We start from the raw sequence: 16,408 nt of genomic DNA on the forward strand, positions 1-16,408 counted from the left end.
ACTGTGCAATCTTTTTTAGAGGATTTCTTGCTTCGTGACTTTCATCAGGTATGAATAGCAGTCTACCTTGGTTCCTTCCGCGGCGGCTTTTATGTCTACTTTGTTTTTTTAAACACAACCTAAATCTAAGCTCGGTAGTTAGTTGTTGTGCCTTACAGTAATCGTGCGTTGCTTATGGTATGGCAGCCTATCGTATATACTTATCGCGTTGTCGTCTTCATTTACGTTTCTGAATAAGATCGCCTTTGTCGATAGGGGTGTGCGCAGTGCGTAATATCTTTAGCGGCGTATAGTAATGAGGGGTAGAACACAGTTTTATATTCTCATCCTTCTTTCTAGATGTTTTAATTCGAATTAGCATTCTTCGTAAGAAATAGTCAAATTATTCGAGCTGATAATAGGTTCACGAAGTACGGGCTGCTTCATTTGTCAAGATAAATGTGAACTCGGTGCTTAAATAGTGCCATTGTTTGGCTTGGATGAGCTTTCCGCAGTGGCTCTCAGTGAAGCCGTGGCCGGACAGATTACTTGCAGCTTTTTAATTACATCGTTTCCGGAAGTAAGGAAGTGCCTAACCTCATAACATTCGATGATTGATTGATATGTGGTGTTTCGCATCTCCAAACCACCATATGGTTATGATAGACGCCTTAGTGGAGGGCTCCGGATATTTCGACCAGGTGCATGGGGTTCTCTAACTTGCACCCAAATCTGAGAACACTAGCCTACAACATTTTTGTCGCCATCGAAAATGCAGCCGCCGCAGCCTGGATTTGCTCCCGTGACCTGCGGGTGAGCAGTCGAGTACCTTAGCCACCACCGCGGCGGGACAATTTTATTTTTTTAATTAAACGTGACAGGGTGTGCGAACGAAAACGGCCAATATGCCTAGAGCGCTGACGCTGCATGAACTCTTGTGTCTTATTTCATTCACCCGCTTCAACATCTCGAACAAACTATATTTTGCCCATCTGTGCTTCGGTGAAGTCTTGTTGTCTTCGCTGAATCCTTTAATACTGCACATTTCTGCGTCAGAGACGCGCATATTGACTTTGCAAAGAGCACTCGACGCATGTGTAGATCGACATGGGTTTGTGTCCTTTGAAGTTATAGTCACTGAGGAACACCGTGACAATCGCCTCAAAGATGGCGGTTCTAATCGCCGGTGGTAAGGTGGCGAAGCTTGAGCTCGATGAGCTCCCCTGCGGCGTTCTTTGGAGGCGCTATAGACCTGCGGGCTTGTGTTCTGCAGTGGCGCTATTGGCGCGTGCTAGCAGCAGCCGCGGCTGAGAGCCGGCAGTGAGCGCGAGGCCTTGCTGCCCTCGGGTCGGCAGCTGCTCCTGGCAGCCCTGTTTCGAAGGCCGACCTTTGGAAGTATGAAACGGACATGAATGCGGGCCATGCGTGCTGCTACTGCTGCTACTCGGCGTCCCGGTATTGTCGCGATTGCAGTTGCGTTTTGATTCGTTCCGCTCGAGGTTGTTATGCAAGATCGAAAGGGGCTAACTCCGTGTAGATGGCCAGCGTACAAGTCCCCCACGAGCCTATCGGCGTCGTTCGGGCTCGTCTCTCTTTCCGTACATTTGAGGCTGTGGTGAGCCCGAGCTCAGCATTTGCGTCATGGGTAGCATTCTATGGGGCATGCATTTTTCGCCATCTATGTTTCGCGACGACCTCTTCTTAAGGAGCGTATTTGGTCCCACCATCATATCGAAGGAAACGACTTTTGTTTTCAGTTTTAATTAAAGAAGGGGAATTTTTGTTTCTTTTGTTCGATACGACCTAATGAATTAGCTTCTATCTAATATTCATTGCGTTCTGTCTCAATTCATTAGTTTCACTTTTAACGACGTTCTTTTGATATCGATCGTGCGAAGTCGGTATCGAGAAAAAAAGCGTCACTAACACAGTGATCTTTGCTCTGCAGTAACGCTGAGTACGAAACAAGAAGTCGCAGCAAGGCATTGATTGATGATTGAAATAACTTTATTGATCATGTTGGACAAAATGTGATCCAATAATTGTTTTCCGAATAAATGTTTAGACCTTTTAGCTTTCATGTGCAGTTATAGTTTACAATTTCGTCTAAGAGAAATAATGTACGCTTCAGCGACTTGTGAGTGGGGACGCCATTTTAAATGTAACGACAAAGAACGTGCTTAGACGGTGGCCGTTCAACACAGTACTGTGCACTACGTTCTTCCTCTTTGTATTTTTTTAAAGCGTATCTGTTTAGGCCGGCCGTGATCTGTCGAACGCGGGCGAAAAAAATTTTGGGCGGGTATCTGCCGAAGGAATTTAGCCTCACTGGTGATCGCAGGTGGGGGCGAGCGTTTAACGACCGCGTGAAAGAGAAGGAAAGAAAGGGAAATGAACAGAATATAGTGTGAGAAAAAAAGGGAGACTAACTGGAAGACAGCGACAGACAGGAGGTGAAACAGAAAAACAACAACAAAGGGATATGAAGCGAAAAAAGACATAGACAAAAAGAGAAAGCGAAAGAAGAGGGAGCGATAAAGAGAGAGAGAGAGAGAGAAGGCAAGAAAGGTAACATATATATGTGTGATGCAAGAAGAGAGAGGAAGAAATCGGGAAGGTCGCCCATGGACCTTCGCTCTTTCAGGCCTAGTGCAAAGCTGCCGTAGGTTTCTTCCTCGATAAACCGCTGTTCGTACCGTTTTCAGCTCGCAGCGACTGCACACTATGCTTATGTGAAGAAACACTGCTAGGGTTTGAGATCGATTACGCAAAATGCGGTCACGCCCCGCTTCTGTTAATATTGCGGTAGGCGGTAAATTATTGCAGGCGCTGGCCCACTTCAGCGTAATCGAGGCTGTATGTCTTCGGTAGGTGTCTCGGTATCGTCTGAATCTTCGTCCGTACTTTTTCGCGCCGTGATGTTTCCTGGGGGCTCTGAGTTTTGAATGGACGCACGCCACAGCGCACAGGCATGCGGATACCTGCTCCGCTTGTCAAAGAAACGAGCCATTTAAAAGTCAAGATAAAACTTGGCAGGTGTGGGAAATTGATCAATATGTACTCCACAGAGACTTGGCGAAAAAAATAGGTTTCCTGAACTAACTGCTTGTTTAATAACACAGGAGCGATAAACTCGCTAACTGGCAGCATAAGGCAACGACAGAGTGGTATAGTATGCAGGGCAGTTTATACGGTTCAGTATAGTTCATACATCACAGGCGGTTGCCCGTATCTTCGAGAAATGAACTTAGGACGCTATCGCGTCCTGAGTTCACTGACGGGTTATGTATGTCACCTGCTTACTGGTGTCTGTGATAGGATCGTCTAACACGGTATAGTGGCCACGACAAGTTGCTATAATACCAAAACGGCCAAACGAAGAGCTGCGTGTTCAGTGAAACACTATTTCTGACGCGAGCGAGCCACCGAAAGTAGCCATGTTCAAGGTTCGCTCTGTAATCTGTGATTTATTCAGAAAACATCACCCGAAAGACGACATACTCGTATTTCAGCAACCTGCTAAAGCGTGGAGAGGGTCGGGCGTTCTTAAGTGAACAAAGGTTTCGTACGCAAGTCGAAGTGTTGACAACTTTAGTTTGTTCAGTGTTCTCCTTCTGACGCTTGTGCGCAGAGTTGTCGGAATGGGGAATCTATCGGCACGTTGGACCGCTGTTTTACGCCCCTCTCTCACCGCTCAATCGAAGCTTGCGAGCGAAGCTGCAATTCGGTCCGGGTCCTGAAACCGGGTCCTGGACCGGGTGGTCGGGGTCCTGAAAAGTCGCATATCCAACAAATGTTTCGTTGATCAGTTTTTCTAGACAGCTGTGCATCTCAAAATGTTGGCCACGTTTTCGTTTTAAATAATAATAATAATAATAATAATAATAATAATACGTTACAGCATGACACTAGGATGCTCGAATGCTTTCAATACCCTTTAATATGGTGGCAGTGTGTGTCGCTTCTTGAAAGCGCTGCCATATGAAGCAGGTGGCATTGAGCACTGTTTTAAAGTAGCTGTTAGAAGCTCGCCGACAAGGAGAAACAAATTTTTATTTAAAATGCGATGACGCGGCGTTCATAGAACATTTGGAGGGTTGAATTCAGTCTACTGGCAGAAAAATAAGTCGAATGCATCGCTGAAGAACACTAGGAAGGCACAGGAAAGAGAGAGGGGGGGGGGGGCAGGAATGTTAATCGGTCTATAAAAACGGCTGTGGTACCCTACAGTGGGAAAAAGATTGAAGAGGTGTAAATGTACGGGTTCTATTTCTTTATTAAACTAGTAGACAACGAGCAGACAATATAGCGGTAGACTATAGCATCCCCTATTATTTCCTTGGAATCATTGTCTGTCAGTCATACACTGGGGAGGGGACTAGAAAAGTTTGAGTGTTAGATGTTGAGATAAAGAAGGAGAGTGGAAGCACACGTGCTCAAAGTCACACTCCTCACAGTCACACAGCCGCCGGTAAGCCTGTCAGCATTGCTTTCGTCACCTACAACCGCGACGACTTCTCAGGACGACATTACAAAAATAGTCGCTACCGACTTCAGTCTGTGGTCAAGGGCAACTGAAGAGCGGCAAAGAATATCCTGGTTATGGTGCCAGAGCGGATATGCTTGCGGGATAGGGCTCGACAAACGAGGGATTTGAAACGGCGTAAAGGACGGTAAACGTGGACGAAGGAAAGCACAACGCTGCGTCCTTCTTCATCTGGAACATCGTCGTTCGCGCTGTTGAAAAAAATACGTAAGCTGTTTTTTTTTAATTGAGAATACAGCGGGAGCCTATCGAGTGCGTGCACGATGGCATTGAACAATTATCCGCGAGTACACTACACTAGACTGAAAGGAGAGATGTTGCGGAAAAGTGGATCAAGCTTTGAGCACTGGAAGGGCGCGATACCGAAAGAGAAAACATTATGAAAGTGATGGCAAGAGAGAGAGAGAGAGAGAGAAATAAACTTCGATTGTTACCAGGTGCGCGTTCTGTTCGCCCATAGGTGGGTGACTTCCTCATTCCAGTAGCCATGGCTAGGCGCCGACGCCCGAGCCCTTTCAACTAGCCGGAGCTGGACCTTAGGAAGACCAGTGGATGGCAAGAAAAAAAAACGGATGATGTAGAATCTTGGCTGGGACTCGATTACTATATATGGTTTTGCTCTTTAGTGTGTTGATGCATATCGCTTCATAAATGCAATAGGAAACCGCTTACGTAGTGAGATTTCGGCTCGTGTTCAATTGATTAATATATAAACTGGTAGGGTTTGCCGTGCAAAAACTACGATATGATTATGAGAGACGCTGTAGTGAAAGTTTCCGGAAACTTCGACCACCTGGGGTTCTTTAACGTGCACCTATACCCAAGTACATGGGCCCCAAGCACTTTCGCAGCCATCGTGTTAAATAAATTGAGGGCGACACTGAAGAGATGGAAATGTACGAGCTATGTGGGTAACGGTACTTATTAGAATATGAACAAAAGTGGTCTTACCCTGAAAAGAGCATTGGTAAGCGAGAGAAAGCGCAAAGAAAGAAGTGCCGGTGGTCGACGTCGCCTTGAGCTTGACGCACCACTCTAGACGTGACGTCTTGGATTTTTTTCGGCATCTGAACGCTCATTGCCATATCTTGATCACAGCCGGGGAAGCTACGTAGCTTAGCCTCCCTTATCCCTCACCCTTTCGATCAATATAATTGTACACTCGTGCTAGAGATCGGATAGATTACGTTTTAACTCTTAGCAGAGCCAAAGTCTAAGCTCATAGAGTTAACAGTGGACCACTTGCGCAGCCCATTAATGGGAGATTAGCGATTGCGTTGTTAAAAGAATAAACCCTAACGCTGACGAGTTTCGTTTCTCTTTATGCTCTTCACTTAGATACGCTATTCGTTGTTTAAATATAAATACCGTCTTCCGAAAACTGTCTAGCTACTACGTGTTACTCGAAATATAGCCTTATCGCGTTAAAATCTAGCTTGCGAGACGACAATAATTAACTCGACCTATTACTGTTCGATGTTCGTTGTGTGTCTGACTGACTGCTTTCGTTCGCTTGTCGTGCTTGCGTGTACGTTCTCGGGCTTCCTCATTACGTATAATACAGGGAGTACAGGTCGCGAAGTTCCCGCGTAGGCTGTATAATGGTAGCTAACGTCTTCGACTCCCACTGAGTCATCGTCTGTTTTCCAGGCCAACACGTCATGATGTTCTACAATATAATGAATAGCTTTATTCATTTCTTTTTCTCCATGCCGCGTTGCTCGTACCGCGTTAGATCTGACAGCTTCTCGAAGTGTGCACGTGTTGGTTACACTCAATACTCAAATGGATGGCAGGAAGATCGCTTACGCCTACATTCCTATAGCCTAGCGTTCTCGGAAGGTGATCGTTTTAAGAGGAAAGACGCTGAAATCCACGTTCTATAGGAACACGTAGTGCTAGGGCGCGAAAGAAAAAAGAAAATCTATCGTTCTATTGATAGTCATTTGTGAACACCTTTGTGACCGTATTTAGCCCATAGAAAGTGACGCTCTAATGTGAAATCGTATCTCTCGTAATGGACGCAGCAAAGGAGGATAAACGGTGTTTAACACGTGTTCAAAGCACAGTAACGATTTATGAGTGTGCCTTTAGCTTGATTTCTGCATGAACTCGCTCATCCATAAACGCCGAGTATACTAACACCCTTATAGGGACACGAAATCCTTCACTTTCACACACGCACACACACACACACACACACACACACACACACACACACACACACACACACACACACACACACACACACACACAGACACACACACACACACACACACACACACACACACACACATATATATATATATATATATATATATATGAAAGTGCTGTTGCTGTTGGCGAATACGCGTCGTTTCACAGGCCCTGTATATTTCGGCCTTCACGAGCTATTGCCAGAGCAGTTTTCGGACAGTTCAAAGAGAACGAATAATAAGTAAAAGACAAACGTTAGCTATAGAGTGATAGGTGATAGGATAGAGATGATAACAGAAAGGTGGGGAGGTTCACCGGGGCTCAGCCCGGTCGGCTACCTAACACTGGGGGAAGAAAAAGGGGAAGAAAAGTTAACTAGAGAATGCTATGCTGTTAGGGATAAGTGCAGAAATTGATGAGAAACATTCAGTTCAACGGGTAAAATTTTTTAGTCTTGTTGGTGTAAAACTCCGATCACTGCATGCCCCATGTCAGGGGTGAAATTAAAATGGAACCTTTAAAAAATGTCACCTAAATGCGCACAGACAAAAACGGGAGCTTGTGAAATGGTTGGTTCAATAATTTCATTGTACACTGACATTTAAGTGAGCTCTATACGGCGTGATAGCCCTGTGGCCATGGCATGTGTGGCTCAGCTGGAGGTCGCAGATTCAGCACCGTCCATGGCGACCACATTTCTACAGGTGCTAAATGCAATAACCTTCGTGTACTGTGTACACTAGGTAACCCCAGGGAATCTAAATTAGTCCTTAAACCCGAACTCCGTTGTGCCTAGCAATCTTTAGCAGAGCGATTAGCAGTGCGATTGTGACTTTGCGCTCTAGCTGTCCTGTGGTCTCTGAATCGTCCTCTTCTCGTCATACGCAGCGCAACAAGAAAACCATGAGCTTTATAATCGCATCGCGGTTCTGATGACTCTAATCCCATGAACTTAAGTCAATCAAGTTCTTAATGTTACTCTGATAACACCCTTGGATGCCAGTTATCGCGCGTATAGAGACTACGCAACCAACAAACCGGTGTGTTTATTCATAAGATGGTGATCATTCGGAATAGTAATGAAAACTCGTGCTGCTCAACAGTAGCAGGGAACATAATTGAAAACCCGGGTGATCAAAGATTAGTTTTACTGTCGAACGACAATGGCAGAAAGCGTCGTGATAGGCCAGCGCTCGTTTTCTATGCTATCGCGAGATAAGCAAGGTGGGGTATAACAACGCGATGCTCTTGCATTTTAAATAATGCGTGAAAGAAGGTTAGGGTAGCCAGCTTGAGTTCCTTGCTTTTGTGCTTTATGCCTTCAAAGCCGATGCATTGGCCTCTTAATTTGTGGTTGGTCCGTGACATTTTGTTTGGGTAGCGTCAGGTGTTTTCGTGAAATGCTCTGTATCACCATTTCTGCGGCGAACTGATTGAACTGTTGTGCAGAAGTTGGCGGCGGTTCATTCTACGCACTGAAGTTTTGCAATAGGTCTTTGGGCGCCGAGAACAGTTGGCGCGAAGCTGTCAGAAGGCACGCGGGAACGTCAGTGTGACGTCTTCAGTGAAGATAGGACGGGGAGGCGAATTGCGTGACGTGTTCACTATTAGCAGCGCAATAATCGGTTAAAGTTTCACATCAGCTCTACCTGGTGTGCCGCTTTGACTGCGAAGCCAGACGCGTCATCGGCGCGTGTGGCATACATCATGGGCGTCCTCGCGAGGCGCAGAACGGCGGAGCAGGTACGTTCGGCGGTGAACAACAGCCACACTCGCTCGCAGCCAACAGCAGCACCTGGCTTCCGCAAGCGCGGGCCATCTATCATGGCAGCCTCTGCGTCGGCTGATACTTGACGGAGACAGGAGCGAAGAACGACGCCAGCGCGCGCCTGCTCGGCACGCTCGTCGCGTTGGCGGGAGAGACAGTTTTGATTCTTTATTTTTTATGCGGAGAGATCTAAGTACGGCTTACAGTTGACGTCGACCCGAACGCAAAAGAGGACTCCATGATGTTTTCCTTTCACTGCCGTTGGTGTAGCAGTTGTTAAGTGGCACGAGTAACCGTCCGCCTCGCGGTAGCCTAACACAGTGACCGTATGTATTTACAGAAAGAGAGTCGGTGCCTGATTTTACTGTCTGACGCGTATCGAGCGAGATAGTGCGCGTCGGGGCCAAGCACTGGGAAGCACTTGTCATTTCGGCGCCATGCTGTCCGCCGTGGTCTATCATTGGTTACTGTGCTCGGCTGCTGAACCGAAGGTCTGGGGTTCGATCCCGGCTGCGGCGGTTGCTTATCAATGGAGGTGGAATGCTCGTGGCCCGTGTACTGCGGATGTCAGCGCACGTTGAATTAAACCAGTTAGTCGAAAATTTTGGAGCCCTCCACTACGGCGTTTCTTTTCATATCGAGGTTTTGGAACGTCAAACCCCAGATAATATGTTATATTATACAATATTATATTACATCATTCTGCACAAAGCGCGTGTTCCTAAACTTTACGTGGAGATTGATTTTCCGGCAGATCTGCAAGGGCAACAATAACAATGACTAAAAGGAGTTGTGTAGTATCTGGCTGTCAACGATCTTTACGTGCCATGTGGTGTTTTTTTCGTCGCTTTGGCTGCTCGCGCCAACATCGTACAAACAATGTAGTAATAATAAAAGTGTGCTTTCGATGCGTGTAGTATGTTCTATTCACATGGTAGAGTGATTTTAGTGGGCGGAGAAATATAAAGTAGAGCATACGAAACAGGCGGTCGTGCTTTGTGCATTTATGTTCATATTTTAGCATTCGAAAGACCTCTTTTTGGCATAACAAAAGTACATAATAACACGAGAGGCCCATCACGCATGATAACTAATATTTCGTTCCATTAATATCCCTGCCTCATTATCGCCGATGCATCTTTTCTATAGCTGTGGAGCTGCGTGCTCTTGCGAATGTTCCCCAGTGGCATGTAGTCTGACTCCGCTTTCTCTTTTCTTTATTTTACGCATCCGCAGGGGAGGAAGGCGAGGCGAAGGCAGACGCTCCTGCCGACGAGGCCAAGGAGGACGGCTCGGTGACAAGCGACACGCGAAGCACTTCGCCACCACTGCCGGCCGAGACGCCTCCTGCGGAGCCGCGGTCTTCGCCGGTGGACAGCGAGCGTGCTTCGGCGGCGACGCCCAAGGCTCCCTCCTCGCCCATGCAAGATGAAGAGGTGGCAGTTGAGCCGGCGGTGCTCAAAGAAGAACCAGATGACCGAGAGGTGCCGCCGCGCAAGACCAGCACTCCTGCTCGTGATGAAGCGCCCCCGGTCCTTGCGCCCATGGTCGTCGTCAAGAAGGAGGAAGAAGAGGAAGAAGGTGATGACATGAATGAAGAGCTCGGTGGCGAAGAGGACGCCCCACTCGACTTTAGTCTCAAAAAACCATCGGGAAGTGATGTTGCTGAGTCGGGAGATGAAGACATGCCGATCACAGAAGGCCCATCTTCTAATGGGGCCACCGATTCGCCGCTAGACTTGTCGGTGTCCCGGCGAAGAGCACGAGTGGTGCCGCACGATCACAAGCCTGCAAAACTGGGACGGCTAGAACCGACTCCTGGAGGACCCTGGCTTGGGGCTCGAATACCGTCAGCTCCGGCACCAGTGAGCATGGCCGCCAGGGCGATTGGCTCCGAGCCACATCACCAGCACCACTCTTGGAACGGCAAGGTGAAACGAGAACGAAGCACTTCGTCCGAACTAGGCCATCCAACGGGCTCCGCAATGAAAGTTGCTTTTCCTGAAAAGACGTCTAGTAAGGGAGATGCGTTCCGGCCAGCATCGAACAGGCAGAACCCGTGGCAAAGTCAGTGGATCAGTCGGAGTGGTGAGCAGACGAAGGATGTTTTCACATGCGTCTGGTGCAAGGAATCGTTTCAATCTCTGGCAGACATGACGCTGCATATGAAACAGTCTCCGCGCTGTGGCATGGCTGGAATGCATGCAGCCGCACCGCCGCCACCTCCCGTTTCGACCGGCCACACCACTCCTCCCCCGCCAAAGCTTACGGCTACGCCACCGGGTGCCTCTGGAGCAACCACGAAAGACGGCGTGCCCCTTCCCCGAAAACTGGTTCGCGGCCAAGATGTCTGGCTGGGAAAAGGTGCTGAGCAAACAAGGCAGATCCTCAAGTGCATGTGGTGCGGACAGTCGTTCAAGTCGCTTGCCGACATGACAACGCACATGAGGGTCACGCAGCACTACACAAACATAATCAGCCAGGAACAGATAATTTCATGGCGGACTCCGGAGGACAAGCTCGCTAATCAGTCGCAAGTCAACGCGGTACTCACGTGTAAGGTCTGCGACCAGGCGTTCGGCTCGTTGAAAGAACTCAGTTACCACATGGTCAAGAACTCTCACTACAAGGAACATATTCTTCGCTCCATCACTGAAGGTGGGGGGCGGCGCCGACAGACGCGTGAGCGGCGCAAGAAGTCGCTGCCTGTTCGCAAGCTACTTGAATTGGAACGTATGGAGATGACGGCACGTTCTGGAGCACCAAGCAACCAGACGTCGCCGAGTCCGCTTGGCGCTGCTGAGTCCGATGGCAAGATTGCCTGCGAAGAGTGCGCCGAGAAGGTGGACGCCAAAGACTTTGTCCAGCACATCAAAAGCTGCAGCCGCTCGCAGCAGTTGCTCAAGACCGCGTTGCAACAGCAGGCTCGACCCGAGCCCTGCTCTTCCAACGAGTCGCGCAAAAGCGCCGAGGACGATACGACTCCGCCTCCACCACCGCCGCTGGAATCGCCGCGTCCGCAGTCTGCCGAGCCCGATCGTGCGGCCTCCGCCGAGTCGGAGAAGAGGCCCAATTCTACGTCATCGTCTTCAACGTCGGTCCTCAACGCAATCGAAAGGCTCATCGAGAAGAGTTTCGACAGCAAAGGCAAGCGCGGAGGACCTACATCGGCTGGGATACTGCAGCGACTCGGCATCGACGAGGAAGTCTACCCTCCATGGCATCCCGCGGGCTCGCCTCGTTACGGTGCCATCAAGTCAGCTGGCCACTCGCCACGGCTGACGGGAGGCCTCGCGTCGCCGTGCCCCTCCGAAGAGACGCCGGCCAACCACGCTTCGCCTCGCAGCGGCGTGTCTTCGCCTGACAAGGACGCGGAGCCGCCCGTGCTCGACCCGGAGCACCTCAGCCAACCTCGGTCCCCCGCGGAGTCCGTGTCGACGAGAGCCAGCTCGCCGGGCGCAGACGACCTGGTAATCGCTGACGGCTTGCCTTCCCGGAGGTCGTCTGAGCGTGGTGGGCCGGACACGGACGATCTGTCGTCGTCCTCGTCTTGCGACACGCCGCTGGCCGAGATGAAGACTGTATCTCCCAAGGCCAAGCAGAGCCCGCGAGCCGCAACCTCGTCGCGCTCCAGGCGTGGCCAACACAACGGTGAAGGCGACGCGGTCTCGGACCATCCGCTCAAGGAGCTGCAGAAACTGCTGGACAAGACAGACGCGCACCTGTCGCGCGCCAATGCGCCGCAGGCGGCAAGCCCTGGCTCTATCCTGGCTTTCAGCTGGGCCTGCAGCGACGCAGCCACCTCGGACTCGCTCATGAAATGCGCCTTCTGCGACACGCACTTCGTGTCTAAGGGCGCCTACCGGCACCACCTCTCCAAGATGCACTTCATCAAGGATGGCTCGACGGTGGCGCCGGGTGATTCGCCTACCTGGAAGACCAAGGAGACGGCGCCCAAGGAGGCGTCGCAGGGCGCCGCCGGCAGCCACGGCCCGGCTAGTGGATCGCCAGCCGCCTCGCCGCCGGCCAGCTCGCCAGCGGCTCCTGCCGACGAGAGCCCGCACTCCAAGTTTCTTAAGTACACGGAACTGGCCAAGCAGTTGTCCAGTAAGTACGTGTGACCCCCAGGGACTCGGCCGGACAGTTGTGTGGCTCGCCAAGCTGGGACGCGGAGCAATCTTTCCATGTGATTCTCATTCTTTCGACACCTCGTTCTTCGAACCCCGTTTGTGATGATGACAGTCTGCGGACTGAAGACTCTTTGAGTGATTTGTGTGAGTATGGCCAGCCTATGCCCCAACTACGCCGCCTCCGGCGATCGGGTCTTCACTTAAAGATCTGGGCGACCGTTACTTAACTGACCTTAATGCGGCTGCCCGCAACCAAGTGTTCAGGCTGGGGACGTTAGTCGCCTGGCAATCCACAGAGTGGCAATGCTCAAGCAAAAGAGAATTCCACGCGCCGGTAGCAGTCACGAGGTGGCGGCTGGAAGGCATTGGCTGGCTACCTTAATGTGCGCGCCAGAACCAACATTCCTTAATTTATGAACGTGATGTATGCCCTTTCGTCTTCTTTTGATCAGTTTCTTTTGCGTTTATTTTTTTAGCTCACTCTTGTCATTGATTACATATCGATGGGAAGCGGAAAATTTTCAGTGTTTGCAATAAGGCATTTGAAGCACGGGCGATGGAAGAGTTGGAAGGCTCCGCAGGTTCTTTCCCAAAACACCGCGTCCTGTCCGTGTGTTCGGAAAAGAATGGTAGAAGGACGGGACAGTGGTAGCTCAGAGGTTGTTCTCTATGTTGCGCGTCTTGTCTACTGTTTCACAAGAGTAGTGACCGCAAGAAACAGTTCTGCAACTATTCCGAGCGACAGCCCTTGTTTGTGACCACATACCTTCTGCAGTGCACCTCGGTGTTCCATATCAAACCTTGTGATGCTGTGTTTGTTTCTTGAGTTCTTCAAAAGAACAGCGCGAGTTAGCGATGTGTCGATGTTGTAGTGCTTGCACGGAGAACTGTGCTGGGAAATGCCTTTATACGTGTACATAAAAACGACATTTTCTTTTTTTCTTCGTGGGGTCTCAAGTCCTACATGCATATATTGTACTATAGTTGAGTGTGATTACCAAGAATGAATTACGCATGGATCGTCAGTTTCAGGCAGTCGCTTTTGTCCTCATGCACGCTGATGCTCACGTTTGTATTGAGAACGCAAAGCGTTTGCAAATATCTTCATTAGGACGGCTTCAGTTGGTTGCTCACAGATGGCAAAAGCCGGCCCTCTGCGACTGGTTGCTGTTCCACAGCCGTCTGAACAACCAAAGATGCGCACGTCGAGATAGGCCTGTTCGCAGTCTGAACACATTATCACTCGGCAAGACCGCGAGAATCTCGGCCGCCCAGCTCGCACCAAGAGGGCGGCCTTTTCTTCTCTTGCAGCTCTTTCTGTTCGTCTTTCACTGTCGCCGCTAAACTTCGCCACACGCCAGCAGGAGCCGTCGCTGCAGAGGATCAGCGAGCCTGCTTTGTTGCCTGTTTCGCCGCTTGCGGGTCATTCACGGGGGGCACGAACAAGAAAAAGAAACAGCTGTTTGCTTCGCTGGCTGCGCCTAAGCACTGGGCCGATTGCTCTGCGGGGACCGCGAGGTGCGCGCGCACAGAAGGCCGTCATCTAGGTCCTGCCAGGATAAAAAAAAAAACAGGATAGAGGGAATAAGGGCCGAGATCGTAATTTGAAAACTGCAATGCGGCACGCGAGAAGCCGAGCCGGCGAGATTGAAACGACGCAATAACCGGTGAGAGCTGCTGTCGCGTGCAAGATTCCGGGAATGGTGCTGTGCAGCCATGTATTTTCACTTGGGGTGTCAGTTTTGGTAGGTGAAAACTCGTCCAGGAGACCGCAGCCGAGCTGCTCGTCGGCAGGACGGCATCTTTTCTATTATGTATCCGGCACGTAGATTTGCGCACAGACCTGGCGCGAGTTCTGCGCCGCAAACGGCAAGAGGCCCCCTTCGCCAGATACGTTTACGCAGATAATAAGGAAATTTCGCCGCTGGGGCTTGCCGCATTCTGCGCGCTCCTGGTGCGCGCGCGCATTAGCAGGGCCGCTATTCCTGGGTTTCTTTGCGACAACTTCGGAGGCGCCACCTTTGTTGGCGGGTGCCGCGTAATTTATAGAAGTACTTGTCTGACGCCCTCTTCGCGCTGGTCGCAATCGCGTTGACTCCGCGGTGCGACTCTGCCGACCGTGGCGCGCCACTTTGGCGAGGCACTAAACGCGCCCCGCTGGTGCCCCGGAATGATCCCTTTAGCTGCGCGCCGAAATGATGTTGCATATCATGCCGATGACGCTGCGTGGCGCGGAGGAATCCCCCATCCCTGGAAGTGGCGTGCGCATTGGGGGCGGTCGCCACGTCGCACTTGGCTGCGGCCCTGCGTCGTCACGCGCACTCGGCTTCCGGTCCGAGCCCGCGACTTCTGTAAAGACTAAGAAAAAAAAAAACTGCTAAGCTGGCGAACGTTGTTGTAGCCTGTATCTCGTTATATAAAGGAACCCGCGCACTCGTCTTGCAATCGGGCACGCATGCCTCCCGCGATTCCCCGACATCTCTCGAACCTGCGCCCCGTATGTCTATCTAGCCGATCTCTATTTCTCACAAACACACACGCTCTCACACCTCCTTCCCCGTTCTCGCGGTTCTTGTGGCGCTTCGGGGGTTTCAACCACGAGAAGTCCTCGCGGGCAAGCAAGCCTCCGTCGGCACGCGCTGCCGACGGCCCACGTCTCAATCGATCCCGGTAGAAGAGTGGACAAAAAAGCAAAGCTGTCGTCGTTCCTCCTCGTTTTATGTCTCACACAAAAAAAGAAGAAAGAAAGAAGGTTACCTTTTTTTTCTGATTTCATTTGCTTAGTTCAGTCGAGACCGTTGCGTTTCGCCGCATGTCCGGGGTCCCCTCTTAGCACAGCTGCTAAGCGTGTGAGTGGCTTTTCCAGTGTGTCTGCGCGTGTGTCTGTGTCCCGGCGAGCATCACTCTCGCGGGGGTACAAAAAAAAAGAAGCACGAGGGCGGGAAGGGAAGGAGCACCGTACGACGACCTGTGTGGCCACTTGTCCCGCGAAAAAAAAAGTGACAAAATAGAAAAAAAAAATAAGGGAGAAAAAAAAATAACACGTGATTTTTGTTTGTTGTGGTTCCCTGGAGAACGCATTTGTTTCTGTTTTTGAGTTGGCAAGTGCTTCCACTTTTCCCGCATTGTACATACGACCATTGAGACGAAAAACTTGAAATTGTATATGTCTATATTCCTATTATTTATTACTAATAAACTCTATATCGCGACTGCGGAAACGTGTTGCCTCTGTGTCATTCTTATTGAACGTAGTACGTTCCAACGAGTACATGGCGTGCTTGCTCGTTGGACGTCCTAAAGCACCCGTCGTCTTTGAAATACAAAGAAGGCTGCCTTGAAGAAACAAAGACCACTTGTGGAGACATTGGGTCCGGTGACATCCCCGTTCGAGAAATTCCCACGGCGAAATTTAACAGCTTTTATTTACTTAAGAAAAGGAGACCCTTTAAGACGCAGTTTAAATTGTCCTCATTAAGAAGCGAAATTGAACAAGGCGTTTGTGGGCAGATCTTTGTAATTTAACCAGGCAAGGGTGGGTGACTTATCAGTGTCTAAGCCCTTAGGCCTTACTATTAGCTGTACCATGCAACGGGTCGATAGCAAAGTGATGACATGCCGACGGTTCCGTGCATGTACCACTGTGCGGAAGAGTAGTTTGTCACCTAAGTGAGAGCGCATGTAACGCTAAAATTTTAGTAGAATGCTGCAGTAGACAAGAAATGAGATATTCATAAGAGTTAAGGTTGGAGAATGTGCGGCCGGAATGGGGCGCTACATGGACCGATA

At 50.1% G+C, this 16,408-nt stretch overlaps 1 protein-coding gene across 3 annotated transcripts in view; it reads left to right on the forward strand.

Annotated features, from left to right (window-relative positions):
* The window catches only part of LOC119176240 (protein tiptop), a 444,936-nt gene extending 429,096 nt beyond the window's left edge, over positions 1 to 15,840 (forward strand). For all 3 annotated transcript variants that reach the window (XM_075877292.1, XM_075877293.1, XM_037427423.2), the window contains exon 2: positions 9,726 to 15,840. In XM_075877292.1, the coding sequence (XP_075733407.1) occupies positions 9,726 to 12,610 (2,885 nt within the window). In that variant the 3' untranslated portion in view covers positions 12,611 to 15,840. The remainder of the gene's footprint in view (positions 1 to 9,725) is intronic.
* Positions 15,841 to 16,408: the final 568 nt, after the last annotated feature.

This window comes from Rhipicephalus microplus, chromosome X (genome assembly GCF_043290135.1).
Source record: "Rhipicephalus microplus isolate Deutch F79 chromosome X, USDA_Rmic, whole genome shotgun sequence".
NCBI classification, from domain to species: Eukaryota; Metazoa; Arthropoda; class Arachnida; order Ixodida; family Ixodidae; genus Rhipicephalus; species Rhipicephalus microplus.